This window comes from Neopsephotus bourkii, unplaced genomic scaffold, assembly GCF_033783945.1.
Source record: "Neopsephotus bourkii isolate Nb327-2 ecotype Australia unplaced genomic scaffold, CSIRO-AGI_Nbou_v1 NB_245, whole genome shotgun sequence".
Lineage (NCBI taxonomy): Eukaryota > Metazoa > Chordata > Aves > Psittaciformes > Psittacidae > Neopsephotus > Neopsephotus bourkii.
In genome coordinates this window covers 422430-434927 of record NW_026900755.1, presented here as the reverse complement: position 1 = coordinate 434927, position 12498 = coordinate 422430, and the positions used below count along the sequence as shown (strand labels likewise).

Sequence of the window (12498 nt, the reverse complement as noted above, 5' to 3'; positions counted from 1 at the left end):
CTGCAGTTAGATCAGGTTGATCAGGACTTACTGGTTTGGAACAGGGAAGGAGCTGTGGAGCTGTGCTGCCAAAAACAACAAAGTGAAACATGATTAAGGTGTGTTTTTTGCAAGTATTTTAGGAATGACTAGCCGGAATGAAAGGTGGTACCGTGGTTTCAGCATTCAGGGTAGCAACACATTTTTGCAGGCTACACAGCTGTAGAGAAAGAGAGAGAATGGCACTTTTTAGTAAAGGAGGACTTTTAAACATTTACAAAAATGAAAAATTAATTGGAACAGCAAGTGAAGGGAACACAAGCTGTGCACTCAGCTGCCTCCAGGTTAATGAAAAACAAAGGAAAAAATCTCTGCTTACACTTCTCTACCTTCTCAAAATAGAAACATCAACTGTTTTACAGCTAACATCTGGACTGATGTTTTTAATGCACCCATAATGTGACAACTTCTTCAAGGTTATCTTTCAGAGGCATTTCTAAGTTAGAAATTGATTGATATAAAATCATCAAAATAGACTCTTCAAATTATGGCTCACTCTCACTATGCAATATACCACTTAGGTACTGGACAAACATTCTCAGTAATGGAACAAAGACTTTTTTCTTTTTTTCAAAGATAAACTAACTGCAGTCTTGGCTTACCTGTGGTTCCTATCTTAAAGCCTCTTGGCTGAGAATGGGTTTAATGATTACCTTTTATAACCTCTGTACTTAAGCCACTGCTGCTTCTGCATATTCTGGTTTCTGACATGAACATCTCTCACTCTCTTAAGTGGCTGCTAAATCTAACGGGAGAAATAAAGACAGACACTACACAGAGATTCCTGGGCCAAGTTAACACCAAGCAAACATAAATAAGAAAAGGTAAGTGAATGTATAACTGCTAAAAGATGACTGTTAAAACATTCAAATACATGACTTAAAGGAGAGAAATTGGGCACAAAGCTGTAATAAAATTCAGTGACCCAGGCCCCGCATTCCTTACTGGGGCAAATTTCTGTTCACGGTTTAATCTTAAGGGTTGGTTTCATTATGGATTCCTTTTGAAAATCTTTAATTCAAAACATAAACTGGATGTACTAACAGCTCAGATGTTTTTGAACACTGATACGGCGATAGGTGTTCTGAGATAATGTAGAAAGCTGTGGTTTCTGTAGTCAAGAATTTCTGTATACTAGATAAGCTGCCTAAACATGATGCATTCCTGAATTACTGTCTGTGTAACTGCAAAACGATCTTCAGCATTCAGATTCCATGAATTATATCTGTAGGTTCTCAGGGGAGAAGAGACTTTTGACCTAGACATCTTTTGATGAGACTCAATTTGAAAGCAATCTGTTTACATTCTAATTCTAAACAGAACAAAAAGTTCTGTAGGAGACATTCACTCTGAGTCGATACAGAGAAGACTGTAACTCTTTGAGGCAAAGAGCTGCTAATAAGACAATCAATCACAGCAAACACCTTTGATTTAGCAGGTATTTGCACGTACAAGGAAATGAGATAAGGCCTAAATTAACCAAGAAGGTGAGAGGAGGTGTCCTAGATAAGAAAACAGAATAGTTTTGGGGAGAAAGATTAAATCTGTCTGAACCTCTGGAAGAGTTCAAAGGAGGGAGTAGCTATAAAACCTAGATTGTTCCAGGAAGGACATCCTGTCACCTGAAGGTAACCTGAGCCAAAGACATCCACTGCTAGGTGGGTATGAGGAAAATCTACAGCAAGTAGGATGGATGAGATGAAGTAGATGCAACTATTATGCCTCCTGGATTTCATCTCTGAGAGGATAGCTGGGTGGAAGGCCTTCGCCTGGGAGAAAGTGTGTGCGCATGCATTGTATTTTCTGGCAATGCACACTTTAACACTCATATGCTAGACCAACATTTTGTTTGTATTTCCTTAGAGATTTCAGCAAGTAAACCAAATGGGTGAAGCAAGCTTGAAGAAAAGAAAGGGAGAAGACAACAAAAAAGAGGATGGACAGTCCATTCAGAGCCATGAGCCCCAAACGATGAGCCTACAAAAGGAGGTAAACCATTTTCTTTTCCCCTTTTGGTCTGTTGGTGTGTGAGGGCCTGGCAAAGGGAGGCTCTGTGCACAGTCATCAGCATGCAAAACCTGCAGCTGTGTCCCAGTTTAGCTGCGATGTGCTAGTATCTTTGCAGTGTAGGGGCCTTGCAGTTTAGGAAACTAATTACTAGTCAAATAGAATCAAAGAATGGTTTGGGTTGGAAAGAACCTTAAAGCTCATCTAGTTCCAACCTGTGGGTTGGGCACCTTCCACTAGACCAGGTTGCTCAAAGCTCTGTTAAAAACGCAAAAAATAAGAATATGTATTTTTTTAAGCCTTTGAATTATTTTGCTATCTGGTAACTGAAGCTGATCAAGTGAGACACTTCAGAAATTTTGCCTTTTCCTTCCACATGTATTTCTCAGAGGCTGAAGTGGGTTTTTCAGCTCATTGATTCTGGAAGTTTGCCACAGAATAGCCACTGGTACAGAAATACAGAAATACAAGTAAAAAGGTGTCTCCTCCACCAAATTACAGATGCCATAGAAATCAGATATGCCGCTTGCTCTCAGGAGGGAGCGTAATTCCTCTTCAAACTTGAAGTAACATGATTCTTTCACCACTTAGCAGCATCAAGTAAATTCCTGTGCACTAATACTGGAAGCTATGAAGTGAAATCAACTGCTGGAAAAACAAACCAACCAGCAAACAAACAAACAAAAAACCCAACTCCATCCAAGAAATCAGATTTTAGAAGCTTAGAGAATTCAGAATTCCTCAAGTGCTCATAAAAGAATTCCAGTGTTTAATCGAAGAGTGGAAAGGGGATGCTGACCTGTACAACATTAGATTTGAACCCCACACAAGTCAAAGCATGTATTAATACAGCAAATACATGCTCATGCAGAGTCCAAATAACTGGACTTGTGGGAACAGCAGGACTACACCACAGGGTGCGTATGCAAGGAAAAGAGAAACTTCATTTTCATGTATTACTTTTTAGAAGTTGCATATTGAAAGCTGAAAAAGGTAAGTCACTAATGACAATTACTATAACTGCATTATACCAAGAAGCAATTATTGAATTATCAGAAGTTATTTTACCAAAATGCCTCATTTTATTTTAAGGTTGGCCTCATCAGTGGAATCTGTATGATTGTTGGAACAATTATTGGCTCAGGCATCTTTGTTTCTCCAAAATCAGTACTTGCCAATGTGGGAGCTGTGGGTCCTTGTTTAACCATGTGGGCAGCCTGTGGAATTCTTGCAACCTTAGGTAAATGAGTCAACAAAGGAACTGAATCTTTGTATCTACTGTTACTGCATATTACTCTCATTTCACAAATTAGCCATTAGCATCTAGACCAAAGTAACATATCGTGGTAAGTGTCCCAGTACTCAGCAAAGAGAAATAAGGTATATGCTATTTATAAAAGATAAATTGAGATTTTTAAGACTGCAAAGCACATTTACAGTTCATTCTGAAAGCAAGTCTTAATTTTGCTTACTTCATCCAGCAACTAATAAAGACAGTATTTTGCTACTTAAATCACAGTGAGTGAAACACTCACCGGTCGTGAGCTAGGTACTTCTGCCATTTTCCTTCTTGTGAACTTAATTCTGAAAATATAGTGCCAAGCACCTCAAAATGAGCTTCAAAAAGATAACCAAAAAGGGAATTCCATGGGCACTCTGTCAGGTACACAGCAGAGAAAGATGCAAGATAAGAAGTATTACTCTACTCCAAAGCTTAGTTGACATTTTAATTTAAAACTGTGCAGCAAGTCTGTTTTTGCAAGTTTCCCAAAGGTAGGTCACTCAGTGCAGCTGTCACTTAGATGCTTCTTACTGTGTTGGTTTGTTAAGCAGAAATGTAATATAAAATCAGAATGTACTTTTTTTGTTGGGAGTCTGTAACAGCAACAGTAGTCAGTTCTGGTCTGTAACTTAATAGTTTCAGTGTGTTTTTTCCAGTTGCTCACAAGTAATTAAAATTTTATTTTGCATATAACATACTAAGTAAAATATACTAAAACATGAACAGAGTAGTGATGCATTGTATGTATCTATTTTCTCAACTTTTTTTACCTATTAAGAAGTGATAATCTGGTTTAGAAAGCGCGTGAACTAAGCTAGTAACTCTTTCCTTGTTACTCAGGTGCACTTTGCTTTGCTGAGCTCGGTACAATGATCACAAAATCTGGGGGAGAATACCCTTACCTTATGGAGGCCTTCGGCCCAATTCCAGCGTTTTTGTTTTCTTGGACAAGCTTACTGGTCACCAAACCCAGCTCATTTGCAATCATTTGTCTCAGCTTTGCGGAATACACATTAGCTCCTTTTTATCCCGGCTGTGATCCACCCCAAGTCGCCATCAAGTGTCTTGCAGCAGCTGCCATCGGTAAGATTTTAAGACGAGATACACCGGCGCCTGACTCAGAAAACTGGTTTTCCCCACAATTTTAAAAGTTATCCAAACATGGTTTGTTAAAACTCCCTCTATCAACAATAATAGACAAACAGCAGTATGGAAATGCAGTGAAGTAAGGCAGGGAGGGGAAAGGGGGAAGGATTTAAGAAGCAACTTTTAATTCTGACAAATTTAATACAGAAACTCATGAATATGTATTTCAGTGATAATTACAACAGTGAATTCACTGAGTGTGAAGCTGGGAAGCTATCTCCAGAATTTTCTCACGGCTGCTAAAATGATCATTGTCACAATCATTATTGTAAGTGGAATTGTTCTCCTTGCACAAGGTAATTAAACACACTACTTGCAAAAACTATTTTAACTTCTGCTATGACATTAAACAATTTCCCACTGACAGAGGTGGTGTAAAATAAACCTCTCTTTTCAGAGTTTTAGTTCCAGATCTCTTAAAACTATGGTATTTTCTTTTAGAGAAAGGCTGGGTGGGAAATGTAGCACTACAGATCAACTAATAAAAATTGGCATTAATTAAACTGTCAGAATGTTTCTTCACCTGGTGGGGATTAAAGGAATTAATTTCAATACTGACCAATAATCTATGTCTTATTTGCAGGAAAAACAGAAAATTTTAAAGATTCTTACAAGGACAGTTCAGTTTCTTTTGGATCTATTGGTTTGGCATTTTATAATGGACTCTGGGCATATGATGGATGGTAAAGTATCTTTACTTAACGGTTACAGTTTAACATCCTATAACTGGTTTACTCTCCCTCTGTACAACTCAGATGAGATCTGAAAAAGTTAACATCTGACTTGTTATTAAGAATCTCTTAATGAATTCTGGAAAAATAACAAAACCCCCAAACCCTCAAGTTCCTGTTTATAAGGGAAAGAAACTATACTAGATCCTAAAAGGAGCTGCTGCTTTGTTGCTGAAGTACTTAAGATACTGTGGTAACGAGAATATAAATATAATATAAATAACTAATACAAAGTTTAATGCCACTATGTTTGGCCAGATAGCCTTCCCAGAGCCCCTGCAGCTTCAAATTCCATTTCTTGTGAAATGTGGTGTCTGATTAGTACAGGAGGACATAAAAAAAGGTCAGAATTCATAAGGTTCAACTTCCAATTCTTTTTTTTTCTTATTTTCATTTGGAATTAATGTAAAAAAATCAAGTCTTCTTCCCTGAGACACTTTCAATTTTATTCTCCGCATCTGTTTATCTGTTATCTACCATACTAGATTTAAGAAGACACATTCAGAAATACTCACATATATGGATGAACTTAGGTTTACATTTATGCTCTACATAAGGCATTTATATTTAGTACCCAGAAGAGTGCTTTTCAGAATTATTTCCACAGGGATAAACTTACTGGCAGGAATATTTAATCTCTACCACAATCCAGAAAACAATTTACACATTTCACTTCCTGCAACTAAAGGGAATGTCAGTTGGTCGCAGACTCTGCTGGCATAAATCTAGTATCATGATCTGATCCATTAATACTATTCTTAAATGTTCAAACTGTAAAGGCTTGCAATCAGATCTGTATTTTGGAAGGCGGTGAGAACATAACTGTTAACTTCCAGCAAAGCAAGTCCAACGTAGATGCTTTATACTGAATTTATTTTTAAAGGGATCACTCTTTCAGGTTCTATTCCCAACTCAGGCATTCAAGTCTGCTAATTCAGAAATTCACCTGTTTTAAGGCAACAGTGCAGCTGGTGCCTAACTAATTATTTCAGTATATATAACTACCAGGCACTGATGTTTGAAGATTGATCTCTTGAATTGTAAATACCAACTCCTCACACTTTCAGAAGTGGACATGTAAAAATCTTGTTTTAATGTGGCCCACACACTCAAGGAAAATGAGTATTTTGAAATTACAATTCTGACTGGTGTAATCCTTAAAAAGGTTTTCACTCATTTTCTAGACAACATGACTCACTTCAGTCCTTGTGATGGGTATGCTTGTGCTTTCATTTGAAGAGACTCAGATATTGCAAAGCTTCAGGCTCAAAGGCAGTCCTGTAATTTGAGATAATGTCTGCCAAATTTCTATTTTGTTCTTCTGGGATTATTTTATCCAAGAACTAAGACAATCTCATTTCAAACTCTCAAGAGACACTTGTAAAACTGTGAGGAGGAAAAGCTAATGGAGGGAAAGATGGCGAATCAAGAGGATGACATTTGGATAAGAAGCTCACATAGGTTTGTGTCCTGCAGTTTTACCACTAAAAAAAACCCCACCACATTAAACAAACAAAACAAAAGAAAAAAAAAAAAACAACCCAAAACACAAATCCTTCTAACTGCAAAGATAAAAACCAATAGCACAAGTAACGCCAGACTTCATAATGTATTAGCATTTCAACACCTGACTGCTAATAACATTGTATGAATGCTTCTCCTTCCAGGAATCAACTCAATTACATCACAGAAGAACTTAAAAATCCTTACAGGTAAAACCATGTAGGAAAGCAGTGTTTCTAATGACAAAAACTGAACACTATTATTTCTGTACAAGCAGGCATATATTTTGCCTTGTTTTTTAAAGCAACGGTTATTCAGTTTGAGCACTTAATAGACAAAGCTTCATAAGTTTGTAATTTTTTTTTTTTTTTTAAAGTCCTGATTTCCGTGGCTCTACAATAAGGAAATGTAAATACACCTAAAGAGCATATGGGGGAAAGTAAGATCCCACAGTTTACTATGACAACTCTACCAGTGATACAGCAATGCTGATGGAGTCTTACTTTTGCATCCTTTAGAAATCTACCGCTATCTATAATTATTGGAATCCCCTTGGTTACAGTTTGTTACGTTCTGATAAACATTTCATATTTCACCGTAATGACTTCAACAGAACTCCTGCAGTCCCGGGCAGTTGCTGTGGTAAGCCATTTTATTTTGTAATAGAGCATCTGGAGAAGGCTGTGTGCATTAAAGTCATGAGCAAAAAAGGAACCTGTAATTTTTCTTTAGGATACAGTCAATTTCTAAGCTGTCAGTGTCCTCTTTAACCCCACCATCCACTGTCATTTCTTAATCTAAGAGTTATTTCAGTGATGCTTGCAAGAGTAGTTATGTCATATCCGAAGGAAAAAAAACAGAAGGAAGCAGAAGTAATGCAGTCTGCAGCTAACATTTTGTGAGCACTGCAGCTCCGAGGTTGATTATCTTCCATAAGCACCAGAAAACGGAAGGAAAAATAACACATGGCTGCTGCTTTGCCTTTTTCAGTGTTTTCAGTATTTCTGAGAAAAAAGCACATGCAAAAACGCCAGATCAAAGTTTGTCATGCTGGAGATGGCAGCAAGGAGTCCATAATTCACTTCTTCATTTTTTTTTCTTAACAAAGCGAAGAATTACCCTTTTTGTATTACTACAAGACTATTACAGATAAAATTAAAGATGATAGAGATTTCTAAAATCTTAACAGGTGTATTTGTCCCTGCAGTTCCACTCAGTGAATTTTCTGTGGGACATGGTTCTCACCTGTTGAGATCATGCAGCAACTTTTCCTAGTATTAGTTTTTGGGGAAAACAAACAGTATGTCCCATGCATGCCAAATGCAGTGCAGCACACTGAAGTACATGAACTTAGAAATCCTGAAGTATGTTAAAAAAAAAAAAAAAGTTACAATGTTAAAAGAAGTTATTAAAATTCAGAACTTTGGTGCATTTCAACATCTTGCTTGCATCAAGAGGTACAGCAGTATATCCATTGACTTAAAGGACTTCAACGTAACACGAAATTTACAATCTAAACACCACACATCAGCTAGCACTGAACTTGTCAGACTAACAAGAAAATCAGAACTGCCACTGAGCAGCAGAAAGGCAAACAGCACGAGTGCACAGTATAATCAGGTCTGCACATCTGAAAGTAGACTTTTGCTTGGCACTGGTGTGTCCTACCACTGGACAAAGAAATACTGATGTTACTCTTAATGCTTGCCCTGCTATAAAAGGTTAACCACCCTCAACTAAACCCCCAAAACCTTTCAAAAGTTTGATTTCAAATGCATTTACAGTACTTATATTAGCTCTACTCCATCCTGAAGTAGAAGCCCACATACCATGGCACAGGTAAAAACTGAAGGGTGCTGAGAGACCATTGCCTTTCACTGGTGCACCCACAAGGCCCAGGCTGTCATGCTGCTGCTGCCAGTGTTAACTCCTTCCACACAGGTTGAAAGAGCTCATGCATGTGTGGCAATCTTCCTGTTCTGCAGGCATTCCCAAATCAAGTGTCTTGAACAGAATGTGTGTTTATTTTTTACATGTCTCCCAGTGTTTCCTACAGATGATGCATCTCAAACACCACAATACTCCACTCTATAGAGTGGCTCATGACTTAATCCAGGTTTTCAACTGGCAAAAAAATTTTTAGTAACCATACAAAATATACAACTGATGTTTTTAATGGTGACATACTTTAGATACTCGTTTACTGTACTTTTGAAGAGGCTCCAACATTACTCAATATACCAAATGGTAAACTGAAATGACAAAAATGATTAATTTTAATTCCATATCCCAGACATTCGGAAACAGAGTCCTTTATCCAGCCTCTTGGATAGTTCCTCTCTTTGTGGCCTTTTCTACAATTGGATCTGCCAATGGGACCTGTTTTACTGCAGGCAGGTAAGCTCTCATCCCAAATACTTTAAAGTGAGAATTTTTGAAGGATGGAAAGAATTCTATATATGTATGTATCTACATACAAAGATACAGGCATTCTTTTGATCCGTATGTAAAACATGTAATTAAAAATTACCCGCAAATCCAACTATATTGTTTGATTTTCAAAAAGAAACTGGCTATGGAGGTTTAGAAAATAAGAAAGTAAGGTCCCTTATTGCTTCTATTAATGCTTCCGTTTAATGTTTAATAAATATTTTAAATCTCAAACACAGCTGAATAACAGAGGGCTGTAAAGACCATTTTTTTTGACAGGTTGTCAATACAGCTTTTTGATATAAAGCAAATTAAAAAATTAAATATTTAAAGGGACACAGTAGCTAACACTTTTTTTTTTTTCCAAAATAATTTTGATGTGCAAATTAATGATTCTGAAACTAGTTTGAAGTTCACTAATTTAATACTGTTTCTGAACTGGTTTCAAATTCACTGCTTTGTTTCACCAGTAATACTGGCTACTTCCCTTATTCCAGCCTGTAACATATTTTAGATTCCATTGCGTATCAAGGGAAATATCAGTATTTATAGTTGGGTGTAGTCACACAATAAAACATACCTCAAAGTGAGTGTACTCTTTTTTTTCCAGGAAGGTGTTGAAAGTCTAGGTGCTACACTAACTAGATTCCCTGGTTTTTGTTTTGTCAGACTTGTTTATGTTGCAGGTCGTGAAGGGCACATGCTAAAGTTGCTATCTTACATTAGTGTCAAGCGTTTAACACCAGCCCCCGCTATCATATTTTATGTAAGTATATATTTCTTATGTACAGAAAACAAAAATTTCTAGGAATACACACTTCCACAATTTCTTACCTGCAGTCTTGACATTTATCTTTGACTAACCAGACAAGAAAATTACTAAACATATATTAGAACAAAACCCCACTATATATCCACCCCCAACTTCTTAATTTTAACAGTTTCATTGGAGAACTGGATTTTAAAGTAAAAATGTTTAAGAATCCACAGCATGAAAACAAATTAAGAAATTAAATTATTACTATTAGGCAGTATTAACTTCACAGGATGCTAAAAGCAAGCTATTCCCACTGTATTTCCTCCCTGTAAGAATGCATTTACATCTCACAAACATATACTCAATACATTTTAAAATAAATCTAGAATATCTTTTTATTTTACCCATTTATTTTCAAAGTAAACCAAGATAAATTGAAAATTCAATTGCTCTGTTGACTCCCAGTAACCTTAATAACCTAAAAATGTATTTAGCACTTCACTTAAAGATACACAGTCAACAGCAGAACAGAGTAATGCATTCAAATTTAAGTCTTGATATAAAATGTAATTAAGATTGCACACAAAAATAAATACTATTATGTTAGCAGGATGTGGACACTATCTTTAAAGGTGCTGCAATACACTTATACTCAAATGTTTAAGGAAAAGCATTCACAGATCATCACCCATACTGACACAAGTAAAATTCAGCCTTCTTTTATAATAGACTATATTAATATTTCTTTTCATTTTTAGGGGATCATTGCTATTATTTATATTATCCCCGGTGACATTGAAACACTCATAAATTACTGCAGTTTTGCAATATGGATATTTTATGGTTTAACTGTCCTTGGACTCATTGTTATGAGGTTTACAAGAAAGGACCTCAACAGACCAGTCAAGGTAAGTTCAGCATTCAAAATGATTTTTCCTCCATTCCCAGAAATAATGAAGCACGACCCCATCCTAAATATCTGCATATTTTACAACATCCTTTTGCCAGGTTTTCAGGAATGGGAATCTATTAGCAGAATACCATGGGAAGAGTACCCAGATTAAGACCCCAGGTCATTTCAGTCGCGTCAGGGCAAATTTTTACACTTCTGTTTCCCATTTAGGCAAAGAGATCTTGGTCAACGATATAGGAGAAGAGTTTTCCCTATCATTCTTCTTGCTACTCTACTGCCCTGTTTGATGCTAGAAATTTGGAAAGGAAAACATGCATAAGGCAATGAAATTATTTTTCTTCCATACATGCAACTTTAATAACAGCAAAAGAACAAGTAATTTTGTGCTTTGTATCTTGCAGATACCTACCATCATTCCAGTTGCAGTGACATTAGCCTCCATTTTACTGATACTGGCACCAGTCATCAGTGCACCTGAACTGGCCTATTTGTACTGTGTTTTATTTATAGGTAGTGGACTTATAGTTTATGTACTTTTTGTTTACTTTAAATTCAACTGGCCCCAAAAAATATCAAGTAAGTATAATTCACATAGCCATCTCCAAGTTCAAAACAGTACTTGTGAGCTTTTGATTAACTGCTGTAATTGATTAACTGCTCATTAAATAAGCCATCCCATCTGAATCATGCGTGGGGTGTGGAAAGGAGGGTGTATTTTACTCCTTCCTGTGAAAAAAAAGTGGTCTGACTTCAAGAAAAATGAAACTCCATTTACAAAAAAGAAATACATATCTTTAGTAGCATGAAGAAACTGACCTAAAAGGAACAGAAGTATTTTATCTGTAAAGTTAGTTCAACTCTCCATATTTTGAAACATTGGATTTAGCCATTAACTAAGGATTAGCAGACATTCATTCTCATGCCACAAAAGACCACTTTGAGCTCAAGTTAGCAATTTCACTATACTCAAGAAAATGTTAACAACATTTAAGACCAAAATTAACGACAGTGCTGCTGAGTAAAGTGAAACCTGCAAGAACCCAGTGTGACCATTTATAAAATGGTTTTGTGTAATCTCAGGAGAAACTCTTTGCAATTATCTATGGAAAACCAGGACACACATATACTTTTGAGAGGGAAAGGGGAACCAGCTTAAAAGGGCAGAATTAGTAGTTCTAAAGACGCAAAAAATATCCACCCCTGTCTCTCCTGCCCCCCCATTATGAAATATAATTATACAATCAGAAGCACTGTACCCTAATGCAAAGTCTAGAAATCCTACAATGTTGTATCTTGAATCTGGTTTTTATTCCACACCCCCTATATTTTGAGATATCAATACAGCAAACACAGACAACTACTCACAATGATCATTTTTTCAGGAAACTTTCTTCGGAAAATAGTACAAGTCTGAATAGAAATACTGTTCTCATAAGCCTCTAACAGTAACTTTTCTCCCCTCAGAGCCCATCACTATGCACCTTCAGATGCTTCTGGAAGTTGCTCCAGCAGAGGAAGTTACTGAATAGTGTATTTTTTATGTTGTTTTTGAGTGGTTAAAGGAGATTCACTTGAGTTTTGCACACATTTATACTTTCTAAAATTGTGTTCATACTGGTGTATTGTTTTTGCAACACTTTAGTACTTGAAAAATGTTAAATATGCAAGAATAAAAGATTTCTGAGCCAGA

General features: G+C 36.5%; 1 protein-coding gene across 4 annotated transcripts; it reads left to right on the top strand.

Moving 5' to 3' along the window:
* Window positions 1-717: 717 nt before the first annotated feature.
* On the top strand, window positions 718-12498 carry SLC7A9 (solute carrier family 7 member 9). Of its 4 annotated transcripts, XM_061345900.1 has the most exons (13): window positions 718-863; window positions 1905-2028; window positions 3139-3286; window positions 4169-4411; window positions 4645-4770; window positions 5058-5157; window positions 6873-6917; window positions 7227-7350; window positions 9002-9105; window positions 9808-9904; window positions 10654-10803; window positions 11210-11384; window positions 12273-12498. In XM_061345900.1, exons 2-13 carry the CDS (start codon window positions 1924-1926, stop codon window positions 12335-12337), a joined length of 1482 nt encoding a protein of 493 aa, XP_061201884.1. In that variant the 5' UTR covers window positions 718-863; window positions 1905-1923; the 3' UTR covers window positions 12338-12498. The 4 variants fall into 4 exon arrangements, with proteins under 4 accessions (XP_061201884.1, XP_061201885.1, XP_061201886.1 ...); XM_061345901.1 differs by lacking the exon at window positions 4645-4770; XM_061345902.1 differs by lacking the exons at window positions 7227-7350; window positions 9002-9105.

What these genes read in the sequence shown, in the direction of transcription:
- SLC7A9 (XM_061345900.1), top strand. Translation starts at nt 1,924, where the DNA reads ATGGGTGAAGCAAGCTTGAAGAAAAGAAAGGGAGAAGACAACAAAAAA. An exon ending in CGATGAGCCTACAAAAGGAG is followed by an intron (nt 2,029 to 3,138) that starts GTAAACCATTTT and finishes TTTTATTTTAAG; the next exon opens with GTTGGCCTCATCAGTGGAAT. An exon ending in TCTTGCAGCAGCTGCCATCG is followed by an intron (nt 4,412 to 4,644) that starts GTAAGATTTTAA and finishes TATGTATTTCAG; the next exon opens with TGATAATTACAACAGTGAAT.